This window comes from Schistocerca piceifrons, chromosome 3 (assembly GCF_021461385.2).
Source record: "Schistocerca piceifrons isolate TAMUIC-IGC-003096 chromosome 3, iqSchPice1.1, whole genome shotgun sequence".
In the NCBI taxonomy this organism is placed as follows: Eukaryota; Metazoa; Arthropoda; class Insecta; order Orthoptera; family Acrididae; genus Schistocerca; species Schistocerca piceifrons.
The window spans coordinates 289927028-289945830 of NC_060140.1; the positions used below are offsets into that span (position 1 = coordinate 289927028).

Below are 18803 nucleotides of genomic sequence, written 5' to 3' on the forward strand. Positions count from 1 at the left end.
TGTATTGTTGTTTGCTACTGTAGTATTGGGCAGCTGGATGTGATCAGCGCGCAGCGCTGCGCAGTTGGAGGTGAGCCGCCAGCAGTGGCGGATGTGGGGAGAGACATGGTGGAGTTTTGAGAGCGGATGATCTGGACGTGTGTCCATCAGAGAGAGTAAATTTGTAATACTGGATATCATGAACTAATATATATATATATATATATATATATATATATATATATATATATATATATATATATATATATAGAGACCTTTGAACACTATTAAGGTAAATACATTGTTTGTTCTCTACCAAAATCTTTCATTTGCTAACTATGCCTATCAGTAGTTAGTGCCTTCAGTAGTTAGAATCTTTTATTTAGCTGGCAGTAGTGGCGCTCGCTGTATTGCAGTAGTTCAAGTAACGAAGATTTATGTGAGGTAAGTGATTCATGAAAGGTATAGGTTATTGTCAGTCAGGGCCATTCTTTTGTAGGGATTTTTGAAAATCAGATTGCGTTGCGCTAAAAATATTGTGTGTCAGTTTAAGCACAGTCATTTATAATATTTCATATGAAACGTCCCCTTAGAAAAATTATAAATGACTGTGCTTAAACTGACACACAATATTTTTAGCGCAACGCAATCTGACTTTCAAAAATCCCTACAAAAGAATGGCCCTGACTAACAATAACCTATGCCTTTCATGAATCACTTACCTCACATAAATCTTCGTTACTTGAACTACTGCAATACAGCGATCACCACTACTGCCAGCTAAATAAAAGATTTTAACTACTGAAGGCACTAACTACTGATAGGCATAGTTAGCAAATGAAAGATTTTGATAGAGAACAAACAATGTGTTTACCTTATTTACCTTAATAGTGTTCAAAAGTCATTATATATATATATATATATATCAGTTCATGATATCCAGTATTACAAATTTACTCTCTGATGGGCACACGTCCAGATCATCCGCTCTCAAAACTCCGCCATCTCTCTCCCCACATCCACCACTGCTGGCGGCTCACCTCCAACTGCGCAACGCTACGCGCTGTTCACATCCAGCTGCCCAACACTACAATAGCAAACAACAATGCAAACCAGACTGCACACAGCACAGCCAGTGATTTTCATACAGAGCGCTACGTGGCGTTACCAATAAAAAAAACCTAAACAGCCTACTCATAAGTGACATGCGACTGATGGGAGAAATGAAGTACGAAATAATGGCAAGTGTATCTGTATTGGCTTGGTACGCAGAACAGAGAGTAAGCATTTCATACTCATCGTGTAAACTACGATGATTCGTTCAGCGAGATACTCTTTTTCTTGTTCACTGTTCTATGTGAATCCTGGGTACGGTATGAGACGGGGGTCACGAGGTCTTCCCTGTGGCTAGCATCTCCTGGATTTGCTGCATAGTCTTTCCCTTAGTCTCGGGCACCAGAAAGAAGACGAAGACGGCGCCAGCAGCGCACAGCCCGGCGTAGATCCAGTAGACGACGGCTGTGCCGAGGGCGCTCGACATGGGTTCGAAAGTCTTGGTGATGACGAAGACGAGCAGGTAGTTGGTGAAGACGGAGGCGGCGGACGCGATGCTCTTGGCCTCCGGGTTGAAGAGCTCGCCCATCATGAGCCAGGGCACGGGCCCCATGCCCAGCGAGAAGACGACGATGTAGACGCAGACGCAGACGAGCGGCAGCCAGCCGATGCCCTGCAGGGCGAGGTGGATGTGCAGGCCCAGCACCGCGAGCGCCACCGCCATCACCGCCGTGGACAGGAGCAACAGCGCGCGCCGCCCCAGCCGGTCCATCAGCAGAGACGACGCCAACGTCGCCGCCGCCATCACCACACCCACCACGATCGCCGCCGCTGAGGGCGACAGCGAGCTGCCGGCCTCCTGCAACGCGGGGTAATGGACAAGTCTGTTAAGAAAAAGGCACTTCTTTCACATTATGAGTAGAGTTGTGAAACTACCGTATGTGACTTGGCTAAACGGTTCAAATGACTCTGAGCTCTGACGTCATCAGTCCATATGTTACTGTAGACCGTCATAAGCAAGTGTAGACTACGGTAGTTTTCATAGTAGCTTTACTCAGTTATGGTCATACCTGCATTACCTGTAAGTTTGAGGCTCTGAGCACTATGGGGCTTAACATCTATGGTCATCAGTCCCCTAGAACTTAGAACCACTTAAACCTAACTAACCTAAGGACATCACACAACACCCAGCCATCACGAGGCAGAGAAAAACCCTGACCCCGCCGGGAATCGAACCCGGGAACCCGGGCGTGGGAAGCGAGAACGCTACCGCACGACCACGAGATGCGGGCTGTAAGTTTGAGGTGTTAGATACCTATCGGGCGTTACCTCATAACGATTGCATTCTTTACATGTGCCATAAGTGTCTTAATAGATTCCCCTGAAAACCGGAAGTGATGAACTGTCTAGAAACTGAGAGAGAATATACAGTACTTGCCATTAAAATTGCTACACCACGAAGATGACCTGCTACAGACGCGAAATTTGACCGACAGGAAGAAGATGCTGTGAAATGCAAATGATTATCTTTTCAGAGTGTTCACACAAGGTTGGCGCCGGTAGCGACACCTAAAACGTGCTGACATGAGCAAAGTTTCCAACCGATTTCTCATACACAAACAGCACTTGACCGGCGTTGCCTGGTGAAACGTTGTTGCGATGCCTCGTGTAAGGAGGAGAAATGCGTACCATCACGTTTCCGACTTTGATAAAGGTCGGATTGTAGCCTATCACGATTGCGGTTTATCGTATCGCGACACTGTTGCTCGCGTTGGACGAGATCCAATGACTGTTAGCAGAACACGGAATCGGTGGGTTCAGGAGGGTAATACGGAACGGCGTGCTGGATCCCAACGGCCTCCTATCACTAGCAGTCGAGATGACAGACATCTTATCCGCATGGCTGTAACGGATCGTGCAGCCACATCTCGATCCCTGAGTCAACAGATGGGGACGTTTGCAAGACAACAACCATCTGAACGAACAGTTCGACGACGTTTGCAGCAGCATGGACTATCAGCTCGGAGACCATGGCTGCGGTTACCCTTGACGCTGCATCACAGACAGGAGCGCCTGCGATGGTGTACTCAACGACGAACCTGGGTGCACGAATAGCAAAACGTCATATTTTCGGATGAATCCAGGTTCTGTTTACAGCATCATGATGGTCGCATCCGTGTTTGGCGATATCGCGGTGAACGCACATTGGAAGCGCGTATTCGTCATCGCCATACTGGCGTATCACCCGGCGTGATGGTATGGGGTGCCATTGGTTACACGTCTCGGTCACCTCTTGTTCCCATTGACGGCACTTTGAACAGTGGACGTTACATTTCAAATATGTTACGACCCGTGGCTCTACCCTTCATTCGATCCCTGCGAAACCCTACATTTCAGCAGGATAATGCACGACCGCATGCTGCAGGTCCTGTACGGGCCTTTCTGGATACAGAAAATGTTCGACTGCTGTCCTGGCCAGCACATTCTTCAGATTTCTTACCAACTGAAAACGTCTGGTCAATGGTGGCCGAGCAACTGGCTTGTCACAATACGCCAGTCACTACTCTTGATGAACCGTAGTATCGTGTTGAAGCTGCATGAGCAGCTGTACCTGTAATCGCCATCCAAGCTCTGTTCGACTTAATGCCCAGGCGTATCAAGGCCGTTATTACGGCCAGAGGTGGTTGTTCCGGGTACTGATTTCTCAGGATCTTTCCACCCAAATTGCTTGAAAATGTAATCGCATGTCAGTTCTAGTATAATATATTTGTCCAATGAATACCCGTTTATCATCTGCATTTTGTCTTGGTGTAGCAATTTTAATGGCCACTAGTGTATCAAGAGCCAGGCAACCTACAGAACATATTTGTTCTACATAGTTATCCCCCCGTCTGTTACTTCAAGGTTAACGGTATTCATAATGAAACTGTCAATGTTTAATTCAGGTTCTATTCGAAAGTCGTTGATTTGTAATGCGAAACAGAGGAATGTTCTAGTAAAAATAAAGAACACAGTACATATTTATCAATTTCCTCAGGAAAATGGTAAAATATAAAAACTGCAATAACAAAATGTGTCAAATATTGCTTGAATACTTCGCCGACCTTATACAAAACGTGTTTCTGTTTTTCACAAATAACTTTCGCATTTATCTATAATAGCAGGAAACTCTTGCCTTTGATCATGATGAAGAACGTTCTGCTTAGTACAAAATAACGATAATTATACATAATTTCTTGTGTTTGTACATGTGAACTGTACTTGCATCGAAAGTAATTGCTTTGGTCACATTAAAGGGCGGAAATTACGCAATCAAGTAATTTTTATTACTTAGAAAATGCAATTTGTATTCTATTGACACTGCACTAACAGTGAATGATGTACCGTTCTAATGATGTACAAAACAAAAGACCAAACAAGCAAAAAAACAAAGAGAAGTTGTCGGCTTCCAGTTTCTCTCATTCATTTATTTTTCTTTCCCTACCGGTGCTACCAATACCACCGCTAGTCCTACCATTAACTACATTTATGTAGTGTACAGAATTACTGAACTGTACTTTTTTGGTAAAGCACACACAACAATGGTGTCAAACTCTATGATATTTATGATTTTACAAACATGTTTTCGGCTTTTCCTACATCACCAGGTTCAAAGATAAATACAGTACGTTTGGCTCTGAAATTTCGTGGTGTCTTAAAACAGTGCACTGTAATTAGCGAGATAGCTCAATATTTAATGCACCAGATATTTTGTCTACATTCAATAGTTTTACACTACGTTATCATTAAAATATTATTATTTCTTTCCTTTTCAGACAAGTTATTCTGTTTTGTTATATAGTTCATTATTTAATGTGTCACATATTTTGTTTAAGTTCAATAATTTTGCGTATCATCTTTACTGAAATAATTCCTCTGCTTTTGAGTCCAAAATCAAACATTATGAACTGTCATTTTTGGAAACAAACTGCGATACTATGTAATGCATTAGTTTAAAGCTTTTGAACCTATAAAATTCAAAAACCACATATACTGTATTTATCTTTGTACCTGATGGGGGCCCAACAGCCGAAAACTGGTATGTACAACAATAAATGTTGTAGAATATTGCACCACTGTCGTGCCTGTTTCATTGATAATGTATAAAATGTTCTACCAGGAACCGACGGTACAGTGAATCAGTTCACTTCTTTTACTTATTTTCTTATTGTAGAAATAGTTCTCGGGTGAGGAGTCGTATGTCGTGGTGAAATTCCCCCAATGTTTCATCGACACAAGAGACTGGTTACAGATATGAGGGTCATCCACAAAGTAAGTTCCGTTTCTATTTCTGTCCGCGGCAGCGCTACGATCGTAGTTCCTAGCATGCGCGGCAGTTACTCTGACTCAAAGGAGAAGACATGTACGCCATTTTCAGATCGCTGCAGCCGATGTGTGCTTTGTAGTGCTTCTTTATAATGTCAGCCGTAATTGAAAATGCCGCCGCATGTGAAATCAGATATGTGATTCGTTTTATAAATGCAAAGAAACCTAAACCAAAGGAAATTCATCGGCAAATCTGCGAGGTTGACGAAAAAAATGCTATGAGTGATTCAATGGTTAGAAGATGGGCAGACTGTTCAGTGAAGGACGTGATCAAGTGCACGATGAAGAACGAAGTGGACGCCCGTCTGTGGTTACTGATATACTGGTTCACACAATTGGAGAGAAGATTAAGCACAACCTTAAGTTTACACTTAGTGCCCTTGATATGGAAGTTCCGCAAATCTCACGATCACTAATTCATGAAATTGGTACTGAAAATCTGAAGTTTCGAAAACTTTGCTCACGTTGGGTCCCCAAAATTCATATTGAACAACACAAAAAACAACGGATGGGCAATGCACTTCAGTTTTTGGCACGCTACAATGAAGAAGGCGATGGATGGTTTTCTTTCTCGGATAGTCACGGGGGTTGAAACTTGGGTATCGTACGTCACCACTGAAACAAAACGGCAATCAGTGGAATCCCCAACGAAGGTTAAGCCTAAGCAAATCTTGACCTCTCGAAAAGTCATATGCGCCGTTTTTCGGGACTGAAAAGGCATTTTGCTGATTGATTTCTTACCACGAGGCCAGTCAATGAATGCACATCCTTACTGCGAAACCATTAGGAAATTGCGCCCCGCACAATACACAGGCGGCACCCTTCTATGAAGAAGGCATATATGAACTAGTGTCACGCTATGACAAGTGGTACAGAATTTCGGAAGCTATGTAGAAAAGCAGTTTGAAGTTGTGGATTTTTGTACAATAAATTGAGCCGTGGTAAAAAAAAAAAGAATAAATAAATAAATTGCTGTTTTGAAGAGCGCGCCGCAGCGCGTTGTGAGAAGCAGTCGCCCTCCGTTTCTGGCGGTGGCGCCTCTGTGGCTATCGCAGCTTTGGTGTCTCCCTCTGGTGGGAAAGCGGAAAGGTTGCCTGTTCACGTGCATTTAAGGGGCGCTATCAGCTCGGCGAGTCTTATTTTTCTGCTTCCTGTGTATTTTATTAGCATCATAAACCCTTTGTTTTATGTTTTAAGTTCCACAATTTTCCGCCATTTTACCTTTAAGTCACCGGTTTTATCGCTAACTTTTATCTTTTATTATTTATTATCTTCATCTTTTTAAAACAAATTCTGTAGGCTGAAGAGCGGCGTACTAAGCTGCTGCCAGCCCGCCCCCTTCAGGGGAAATCGAAACTAAAAAAAAAAAAAAACATGGAGAGTCAGTCAGTCAGTCAGTCTGAGGCAGTTGGTCAGCCAGGGCAGTCTGTCAGTCTGGGCCAGTCTGGTCAGTTGGTCAGCCAAGTTAGTCTGGGTCTGTCTCTCGTCCGCATTGGTGAGGCGGTTAGTGTCTGTCGGTCGTCCGGAGTGCTAGTATGTATTAGGCCGCCAGTCTGCTCGAGTTTGCTCGGGCTATGGGCATTGGCAGTTGGATCGATCGGTTGGTCGGTCGCGCACTGGGATACAAGATGAATTGTCCTTCTGGAGCGTCGGCGCATGTGAGGTCGCCATGTCAGTCCAGTGGCCGCGCCGTATAGCGAGGCGTAGTGGATTCACGGCCAACACGCGAAGCAACAGGAGTCAACCCACGACATCGGTCTGGCCGGAGCGAGCTGTGGCGCTGTGAGACAGGAGATCGGCGCACCTTCCTTCGTCCGTTGAAGTGGCTGGCAGCGGACGGTTCGGGAGAGCGTTTTGGGGGTGCTGCGCCAGGTCTTTGCCAGAAACCGCAGTTATTAGAAGTTAAGTGATTAGTGATATGTTGTTACAGTTACTTGTTAAATTCTACTTGTGTTCTGGATCAGTCTCTTGTCCCCAGCCTGCTCGTCTGTCTCTCGTCCGCATTTGTTAGGCAGTTAGTGTCTGTCTGTCTGCCTGTCGGTCTGCCGTACGTTAATAGCTGCCCCTGTCATGTTTGTCGGATTCGGTGTTAACGAATTTATAGAATTAAGGTAAAGGCCGAATTCCTGAAATATGTTTTTATCTTGCCTATCATCTTGCGAGGCGGTATATGTGTAATGTAGAGCATGTTGTACTCTTTATGCAAGTATGAATTTCATGGGGTTTTATTGAAATAGTCATTTTTATAAAGTTGCCACCCTTCCACCGTAATATCTCTTTTAAAACCAAATTGCACTTTTGATGGCAAATAATTTATTAGTGTGAGTGTTTGTGCCGTTTCTATCCCTCTTACGGCGTGCATAGTGAATGTGTTTGTGTGAGTTGTTAAAATTTTTAGTTTAACGTAATCTGGTGTGTTGCAGATTTGCACCACTGTAGTTTTTCAGAGTTCGTTGTAAGCGGTTGTGAGTACGGCCGTGTTGAAAGGGAGCAGAAGCTTCTCAGCCCGAAGGCTCCTACTGAAAAACAAAAATTCTGCCTCTGAATAATTGTAATTTGATTTAGAGGGTCCTTCTGACTGTAATTTTAAATCTGTTTTTGAAAAGGCTGTTAGGAATAAAATTCACTTTTGTTAAAGACAATTTTCTTTTCCTTCAGTTACTTCCTGGCAACTACTTCCACGCTCACCTAGTGTGATTAAATGTGTTAATGTTCTTGGTGAATCGCTAGTAAATAAAGTAAATTCTTTAAGAAAACATTTTGAAAATTAAAATTCACGGTTCATAAATATTTTTTCTGTACCTGTACACGTTTGTTTTATATAACCAAATGGAACTTACTTTGTGGACCAAGCGTGAACGAATGCAGTGCGTCTCCTGTTTGCACCCACATTTATTTTCATGTGCGTGACTTCGCGACGGCAGTGTAGTACTGTGGCGTGAGCTTGAGAGGAGCGGGCTCACCTTGAAGATGGTGGAGGTGTAGAAGACGACGGCGTTGATGCCGCTGAGTTGCTGGATGGCCATGAGGCCGAGCGACAGCAGCAGTCCCCTCCTGGCGGCCGGGCTGCGCAGCACGTCACGCACCGACGCCTTGCGTCGCGACGACTCGTCCACCTGAGCAGCCGCACACACCACATATTGCAACCTGCACGTCATTGTATAGCCTTGTGCGCTACATTTCCCGAAGTACTGGGTGGACAAGAACTCCGCAGCTTGTCCTTTATGTGGTTGGTTGAATGATTCGGGGGAGGGGACCAAACAGCGAGATCATCGGTCGCATCGGATTTGGAAGGATGGGGAAGGAATTCGGCCGGGCCGTTTCAGAGGAACCATCCTGGCATTTGCCTGAAGTGTTTTAGGGAAATCACGGAAAACGTAAATCGGGATGGCCGGAGACGCGGGTTTGAACCGTCGCCCTCTCGAATGCGAGTCCAGTGTGCTAACCACCGCGCCACCTCGCTCTGTCCTTTAGGTGGAATATCGCTTACATGTAATTGTGCAGACGAGTACGTGTGATGTTTTAATTCTCGTTTTTACTGTTTCTGTCAATCGACCCACCCTGATATTTACAGTTTCATGTGTATTTGAGATGAGTATCAAGGGACTCACATCTGGCTAAGTAGTGTCTGCCCTTGTTCTGTGCCAGAAACTCAAAAGAAAACCAATAATAGATAACCATTCTTCTAGTAGAAATTTGTGCAACTCCAAAATAGCGAAATGGGCAGAGTGCTCTTACTGAAATTTTAAATGTCATCGTTATCTTAAAAACGTCTTCTGGATAAAAGTATTGTTTCGCCACCCATCTATCAATTGTAGTATTGGAGATAATAATTTACCGTTCTAAAATTTTCTGATAAAAACGGAATAGTCCTTTTTAGCTTAATATTGCTACACTCCTATGATATGGATTACTGTCTTGTTGCGGGAAGATGCCAATAAGAAATCGCAGGCCCTCTATTCGTTGCAGAGTTCTGGTTCGAGTGGTATGAACAGTTTTGAACGAGCGTGAAGTTCAGACGTTGAGGAGCTATAAGTTACGGAGTTCATGTGAGCCGCCTAGAACGCTTTCAGCGACAGTAGCTTCTGAAGCTTTAGTTCATACATTTTACGTATTGCATCGCGTTCCTCTGATGTCATATACGTGACGTTTTAAAAGCTAAGGGACAGTGAGAGGATGTGGAGCAACTATTAAAGTCTTTAAGAAAAAAAAATGGAAACCTGGGTGTGCATAAGTTAGACACAACTGATGTGACAGACCAAATTAATATTTAATAGCTTGAATACAAAGTACTAATGTTCCACAATAACATTTATCAGTTCGTTATCAACCGGCTTCCGGCTTCTTAGGTAATCGTCAGATATCTGACGATGGGCTACGAAGCCAATAGTCGGTTCACAGCGAACTAATAAAAATCATTGTGGGACATTAATACTTTGTATTCAGGTTGTTAATATGTCTATGTTCCTCCAAGGCCCGACAGAATATTCAATAAAAATTAATATTTTTTTAGAAGTAGGTGGAAAGTCGTCGAAGTAGCACGGACATGGCGTAAGTGTCAATGAAATTTCGTGTTTGTTTCTCACAATAAAGGAAGTCAAATGCCTAATAGTTTCGAAGAATTTTTCAAATTGTTACATAATAACTGATGATGGTCGAAGTAGAGAGGATATAAAATGTAGACTGGCAATAGTAAGGAAAGTGTTTCTGAAGAAGAAAAATTTGTTAACATCGAGTTTAGATTTAAATGTCAGGAAGTCGTTTCTGAAAGTATTTGTATGGAGTGTAGCCAAGATGGAAGTGAAACATTTACGATAAATAGTTTGGACAAGAAGAGAATAGAAGCTTTCGAAATGTGGTGTTACAGAAGAATGCTGAAGATTAGATGGGTAGATCACATAGCTAATGAGGAGGTATTAAATAGAATTGGGGAGAAGAGGAGTTTGTGGCACAACGTGACTAGGAGGGATCGGTTGGTAGGACATGTTCTGAGGCATCAAGGGATCACCAATTTAGTATTGGAGGGCAGCGTGGAGGGTAAAAATCGTAGATGGAGACCAAGAAACGAATACACTGAGCAGATTCAAAGGATGTAGGCTGCAGTATGTACTGGGAGATGAAGAAGCTTGCACAGGGTAGAGTAGCATGGAGAACTGCATCTAACCAGTCTCAGGACTGAAGACCACAACAACAACACATTGTAATAGTGTGTCATTACGAAATTCTTTGTTTTAAATAATTTATTGATTTCGTAAAGTCGAAGTGGTTGAAGGTTGCTATGGAATGTGGTCGTTTACGTTTATGCGGATAAGATATCAGGAGATAGTTTCGTTGAGGCTGTATTTCCCCTATCGATTAACCATCGAAAGTAGCTGCAGAACCTCAGGTCCCACTAGCTGCTTCCTCTCTGTACTGCACCCATGACATATCAAGGGAGACCTACAATCGCCCACCGCAAAACGCAGGATCAGAAATCTGCAACCACGATTGTCACAGAATCGACGGAGGCGCGGTTGAGACACTAAGCTCGAAACGAAAGGACGACGATCAATTTTTGGGACGATGCTGCTAAATTTGAACTCTGCACTCTGCGAGCGAGGCCAGCAGTCTTCACCACCTGCGCCAGCGTACCAACGGACGATGGGCTCAGAAACCAAGCGACAGACCTCTTTGGTGCAGACGTAAGCCACAACTGGCGGACATCTGCACTCTGCATCCTCGACTGCCGCAGGCAGGGCCTCCTCCACATCTAGGATGAGGTCCCCCGGCACACTGGATTTCTTTCCAGCCCTGATGGGTATTTCTCTGAGAGGCTGCATAACTCCTTAGGTTATTTGTATGGCTGTGTTCGATAACATCAGTGTTCTCGAGATTCTTGTAGTTGACGTGCAGCTGATGTTCGGTAGAGCACTTGGAAGCATTTCAAGTAAACTACCCCATTGTTAGTAGATTATTTCTACACGCCAGAGAGATAAACAAGATAATCATAATGGTACAGATAAGACCTGAGAACTTAGATGGGAGAATTCAGAAACTCTGTGGTGCCCACTTCCTGACATCCATTATGAGAAGTTCGTACTGGCAAACGAAAATCTCTATTGAATCCCGAAAGTATACTGCTTTTATTTTTCTGGGCAGAAGTTACCAATTCACTGTTATGCCATTTGGACTAAATATCAGTGAAGGTGTATTTATATCTGCGCTAAACACTGTACTTGGACGAGATTTTCTCGATAGAGTTATCTTGTATGTGGACAGCCTATTGATCGCTACCGAAACATGGGCGGAACATCTCGATCTGCTTGAAAAAATAGTTGCGATATTTTTAGAGTATGCAATAACAGTAGATTCACCAGAAGTCAACTGAAGTTCCTAGGACATATAATTTCTCCGGACGGTATTATGCCGAATCCTAAGAAAATTACTATAAAAGTGTGTCCCTATCCTAAAAATAAAAAGGAATTAAAATCTTTCATGGGATTAGCTTCATTTTTTCGACGATTTTGCCTAATCAATTAATCAGCCAAGAATGTTTATTAAACTTATTACGAAAGAACATCATGTGGAAACGGACCCGTGAGTGTAGTCAAGCGTTTGACAAATCCGAGACGCTTTAGTTAACGCCTAGTTATCCGAAACTTGAACAGGATTTTTACATTGCGACTGATTCTTCCGAAACAGGCCTAGGCGCTACGCTTTTCCAAATGGATGATCCACACGATATGAGTACCATTAAGATTATTGGATTCGCAAGCAGAACCATCTCTAAATGTGAAAGGGCATACTGTACCACAGTGTTAGAGATACTAGTTGTGGTATGTGCGCTTAAAAACATTAGATATTTTGTCTATGGAAAACGAGTAACCATATTTTGTGACCATAAAGCTTTGTGTTATATTTTAACGGGAAGAATGTTTCACTCAAGGTTAACCAGATGGGTCTTGTTACTTCAAGAATATAACATTTCAATGCAATATGTAAAAGGTAAAGACAACGTTGTATCTGATGCTCTATCTCGTTTGCCTGGCAGGCAGGATAATGAAGCATTTGAGGAACAGACTTTAGATTTCAAAGTAATGAATCTGTCTATTGCATTTTGTGAGAAACAAATTTCAAAGTTGTGTCACAACATGTTGCAGGTGCAAGAACAAGATGTTTTATTGGAAACTTATTAGAGATGTAATCAGCCAAGAGCTACGAATCATTCGAGTAGTCTATATACTTTTCAATCTAATATATTATTTCGAAGAAAAACTCATGCTGAACCATGCAAAGTATGCGTTCCAAAGGAACAACTGGAATCTTTGCTGTGGTATACACATCTGAAGTGGGGACACTTTGGATCTTTAAAATGTGAAGCCAAGTTAGCCTAATAATGCTACCATCCCAATTTAGAACGCTTGGCTAGTAACATTCTAAAGAAATGTAAGATTTGCCAGAAAACTAAACCCATCAACTATTGCCGAAAAATTGAATTACATCCAATCATACGACACCAACCTTTAACATTGGTATCTTGTGATATGTGTGGAACATGTCCTACTGCTCGTGGAAGTTTTAAGTATATTCTGGCATTCTACCATATTTTTTCGAAGTATGTGAAATTGTATCCTTTGAGGAATCTACATGTGTGTCCTGTGTTAAAGAAATTTGTCAATGATTTCATAACAGAGTTTGGAAAACCGAAGATGATATTGACAGACAATGCTGCCTATTACACCAGCAGAATCTGGATGGCGACTATGAAGGAATACAATATTAACTATATATATATCACGTTATTATTCCCGTGGGAACCCAATCGGAAGATTGTTCTGCGAATTAAATCGATTCCTACGTACATACACCACAATCAACATTAAAAATGGATCCAGTGGTTATCAGAATTTGAAAGGATTTATAACGACTTGCCTCATACTTCTACAGGATATTCGCCTAACCAAATGATGTATGGGAAGGATCATTTTCAAGACCGGTTAAAGGGATGGCCACAAACTGAAGAAGACAATCTCACTAAGGAGGAGATCTCGAAGAAAGTTTACTTACATCTTCAACATTAAGCTCAATTACGGAAGAGAAAATTCGATAAAAATGTGAAGAAGGTAATGACCTATGCTGTTGGAGAAGAAATATTGTTGGGAAACCATCCAAAGGCATCGATAAAGAAAACCTTAAATAAGAAATGGCAGTATTTACATACTGCACCATACAGAATAATACAAATTCCCCAAGAAGGAAGTTATGTACTTGCTAACTGTGATTATGATGTGATAAAAGTTTTACTCCACCACACAGAGATAAAAAAATATTATCAATGAGAAGCTATGTACCGTTTATGAAGAGAAAACAAAGGAAAAGAGAATGAGAAGAATATTTCCTAACGGGAGACTGAGCCCCGAGATGAGCTTAAAGACGTATTATTTTGTTCTTTATTTTATATATACGCTGCTGGCCATTAAAATTGTTACATCAAGTAAAAATGCAGATGATAAACGGGTATTCATTGGACAAATATATTATACTAGAACTGACATGTGATTACATTTTCACACAATTTGGGTGCATAGATCCTGAGAAATCAGTACCCAGAACAACTACCTCTGGCCGTAATAAAGGCCTTGATACGCCTGGGCATTGAGCCAAAGCTTGGATGGCGTGTACAGGTACAGCTGCCCATGCAGCTTAAACACGATACCACACTTCATCAAGAGTAGTGACGGGCGTATTGTGACTAGCCAGTTGCTCAGCCACCATTGACCAGACGTTTTCAGTTGGTGAGAGATCTGGAGAATGTGCTGGCCAGACCAGCAGTCGACATATTCTGTATCCAGAAAGGCCCGTACAGGACCTGCAACATGCGGTCGTGTATTATCCTGCTGAACTGTAGTGTTTCGCAGGGATCGAATGCAGGGTAGAGCCACGGGTCGTAACACATCTGAAATGTAGCGTCCACTGTTCAAAGTGCGAACAAGAGGTGACCAAGAAGTGTAGCCAATGGCACTTCATGCCATCACGCCGGGTGATACGCCAGTATGTCGATTACGAATACACGCTTCCAATGTGCGTTCAGCGCGATGTCGCCAAACACGGATGCGACCATCATGATGCTGCAAACACAACCTGGATTCATCCGAAAAAATGACGTTTTGCCATTCGATCACCCAGGTTCGTCGTTGAGTACACCATCGCAGGCGCTCTGTCTGTGATGCAACGTCAAGGGTAACCGCAGCCATGATCTCCGAGCTGATAGTCCATGCTGCTGCAAACGTCGTCGGACTGTTCGTGCAGATGGTTGTTGTCTTGCAAACGTCCCTATCTGTTGACTGAGGGATCGAGACGTGGCTGCACGATCCGATACAGCCAAGCGGATAAGACGCCTGGCATCTCGACTGCTAGTGGTACGTGGCCGTTGGGATCCAGCACCGCGTTCCGTATAACCCTCTTGAACCCACCAAGTCCATATTCTGCTAACAGTCATTCGATACCGACCAACACGAGCAGCAATGTCGCAATACGATAAACTGCAATCGCGATAGGCTACAATCCGACCTTTATCAAAGTCGGAAACGTGATGGTACGCATTTCTCCTCCTTACACGTGGTATCACAACAACGTTTCACCCGGCAACGGCGGTCAACTGCTGTTTGTGTATGAGAAATCGGTGGGAAACTTTCCTCATGTCAACACATTGTAGGTGTCGCTACCGGCGCCAAGCTTGTGTGATTGCTCTGAAAAGCTATTAATTTGCATATCACAGCATCTTCTTCCTGTCGGTTAAATTTCGCGTCTGTAGCACATCATCTTCGTGGTGTAGCAATTTTAATGGTCAGTAGTGTAGTTTACTGTCAAGGATTAGTGACAGACATTTTTCTCTGTTACTGTGAGGAATGGGATGGTGATAGTAAGAGAAGTGGAATCGTCGAGTGGAGCGGCCAAATAAGATGGTTTGACTTGCCACCTTGAAGTTTCCGTGAATTACTCCACCCAACGAGTAGATTCACTTAACGTGACATGGGGAATGGTGTTGGCAGGCTGGACTCGCATGCGGGAGAACGACAATTCAAATTCATGTCCGGCCATCCACAAGAAGTTTTTCCGTGATTTTCCCAAATCGCTTCAGGAAAATTCCGGGATGGCACAGCTGATTTCCTTCGCACTCTTGGGACAATTCGAGCTTGTGCTCCGTCTCTAACGACCTAACGACCTCGTTATGAGCCAGACGTTTAACTATCCGTCGCACTTTTAATGTGGCAAGAGAAATCTGTAGCGTTTAGTGGCAATCTAGGCAGGTTATATATGAATACTTTTGTATTTTACATTTAACTTTCTCCCCTTAAAGATAATGGAATGCTAGTTTCTGACTTATTATAGAGTCAGAGACTTTTCGGCTAGACACCAAGCGAGCTGATAATGGGGAAGCGAGAATACCAATTAGCAATATTTCGTAAGGACGTTTGTCTTACAACTAATGGAGAAGTCTCGTTTAGCTTGAACCAGTAAGCCGAATTTATTTTTAACTTAATTTTGGAATGGGATACAGGTTAATTGGTATATGTGCAGTTATTTTTGTGTGTGGTATCTTCATATCAACACACATTTGTCAGTAGTTTTTTTTCTGCATCAAACAGTCTTCCTACAAATACATCACAAATTTGACGACCTGATGTATCCTGCATGGTCGTACTGCACCACTCAGTACAGCACCTGTCAGTATAGCTTAACCTTTTTGCTTCCGTGCATCTACACTTCAACACCTGGCCCGCTGCCCAGGGGAAAATAAACATTAAAGGCTTCCTCTTGCCACGTAAACTAGGAGGTACTAACCAACACAAAAACATTTGACTGATAATGGCTATAATTATTAATCTGCAAATGAAGTAAACAGTAATGTAATGTTCGGCACACCGTCCTCAGTCACCTTTAGAAATATCTGCACTTACAGCTGATACACCCTATATCTCATGGAAAAAATGTGAAAACTACTCTATCTGTAAGTGTATCTGTTTATTTGCGTATGAAGTGAGGGCGATTACTATTTACGCTAATGTAGTTGTAGATACAAAAGGCGACCTGCAGAGGCGTAGAAATGTGTGTGTAGACACGTGACCTCGGCCTGCAGCAGCGCTATCTCGTCGCGGTAGTCGTACTGGGCGCCCCGCAGCCGCAGCAGCGCGCGCACCGCCTCGCGGCGCCGGCCCTTGGTCAGCAGGTGCGACGGCGTCTCCGGCATGAAGAAGAAGGCCACGCAGAACACCACCACCGGCGCCAGGCACGCCCCCGCCAGCGCGTGGTACGGCGCTGCCGCCCCCACGCAGTACGTGTACAGCACACCTGTCGGCAGCGCCCGCTAGAGTACTTGCACCCCTTCGTTAACACCACATGGGTCTGTAAAAAGCTCACCATACAAAATGTTAGTCTGATTGTTAAGGAGAACTGCTCGTGAAAAATGACTAAATATTTGAAAAAATTTATGCTCTTCAGAAAAGAGTATTTCATGTCGATTACCAAAATATGTAGTTCATGGACACTTTCATTTTCCATATTTTCGTAAATTTAGTTTGAACTGAAGTTGTACGGGTGACACGCCACTTTGGCTTTTTAACCCTTTCGTGAGCCGTGGGAAACGCTTCCCACTACAATGAACTCGCTCCTAGTCCCGTGGGATTCACAGTTCCCAGCTCTATACGGTGCTACCACCTAGTGAACAGTATAGGGTACTACTTCCAATGGAAGTCCCGCCGTTTTTGCGGGCAGAGGCATTGTATAGCTGAGTGTTGCTCTGTAGAGGAACCTTTCAGTGCTGTTTGCGTGACATTTTGTGATTTTTTTCCTCAAAGCTATAGTATTTACCCAAATGTATGAAGGAAAACGTAAAATTGGAACGAGGAGAATTCCAGTTTGAAACATAAGGAGCCATTACTGCAGTAAAATGGATGGATAACCGTCCAGTCACTTTCCTGTCCTCAATTCATGACCCACGAGAACAGCCACAGTGAAAAGGAAAAACAAGGATGGTACTAGTACAGAGATTTCTTGTCCTGAAGTTGTGGATGGTGTCGATAAGTTTGATCAATTACGAGAAAGGTATGCTATTGGCAGACGTTCTGTAAAATGGTGGCATAGAATATTTTATTTCCTGGTGGACGTTGCTGCAGTGAACAGTTTTATCCTGTGGAAAATAAGTAAAAGAGAAAGTGGACAGCATGATCAGGTCACATACAGGATCCATCTAGCCCGACAATTGATCGCTGGCTTCTCATCCCAAAAAAGGCTTGGACAAAAACCTGTCCTTCTGGCAAAAAGGGGTAAAGTACCTGAAGATTTTCGTCATGTGGCTGTAGGGGAGCATCAACCCATTTTAGGAGAATCCTACTGGACGTGCCGTCATTGTAGTACCAAAGCTGTGGAAAAGAGCACTCGCTGTGTTTGTACATATTGTCAAATACCACTTTGCATAGACCCATGTTTCAGAAAATTTCATGGCAAGTAATTGCGAACAATCATTGTAACAAGAGAAGTAAATTTATCAAATAAATATGACATATATTGAAAAAGTTGTTCTTGTCATTTAACTCCAAGGAAGGGCAGTGGGAAGAATACTTCCCATCTTGTTGTGTGACCTCACTTTCACAGTTGGAGCAAATTGATATTCTGTATGATAAATATACCTATCTGTTAACTACTATCTGCTCTCCATTCATTAAAAAAACTGCTCAATAATTTTGCCCACGAAAGGGTTAAAATGCGTCATGATATGTGATGTATTCTTCTTTGCCTTACTTTTCTGAGCTTTCAGATGTGGACCTTAATCCAGTTCGAAGCAACATCGAATAATACACAACAGTTGGTTCAACAGTCATGTGCAGAAATTGGGTGTACTGGCATACAATACCCTCACAAGCTTACCTTGCTATTATAGCGGCAATTAAGCATAAATAAAGAAATATGACAAATTAAATGTTCTTAGGAGATAACTCGACGGTCTCTCACAGAATCCCGATAAAAAGCGTCAACAGCTGCATAGGGAAGCGAAAACAAGAAACTGTATCTGTCGGCTGACACTGTTGGAGATAGGTGTAATGGATTCAATAAAAACTTTAAAATATGATATAATTTCTAGAATTCACGTTCAGAAAAAAATAGATATCCAGGCTGAATGGAATATGGTTTCTGCTGTAACAGTAATTGATTGGCTGTGAATAAACAAAACTTTTACCAAGGAGACTAGGATAAATAAAAGAACGAAGGGAAAAGGTGTGGAGGGTAAAGAAACACTTGACCAACAGGAATATGAAGCTTGAATATTCTTAATTTGCATATTGGTAGACTAATCAGATTGTAAATCTTTTGAGATTTTCTGAAAACCTTAATTTTGTCCCTCCGGTACACTTTTCTCCTAAATGACT

The 18803-nt window shown here is 42.8% G+C and overlaps 1 protein-coding gene across 1 annotated transcript in view; it reads right to left on the minus strand.

Moving 5' to 3' along the window:
- Positions 1-1366: 1366 nt before the first annotated feature.
- LOC124788601 (facilitated trehalose transporter Tret1-2 homolog) overlaps positions 1367-18803 on the minus strand; it is a 59401-nt gene continuing 41964 nt past the window's right edge. Inside the window, exons 4-6 of the mRNA XM_047255871.1 lie at positions 16505-16728; positions 8361-8513; positions 1367-1891 (exon numbers count right to left, since the gene is read on the minus strand). Coding sequence (XP_047111827.1) covers positions 1367-1891; positions 8361-8513; positions 16505-16728 — 902 coding nt within the window. The remainder of the gene's footprint in view (positions 1892-8360; positions 8514-16504; positions 16729-18803) is intronic.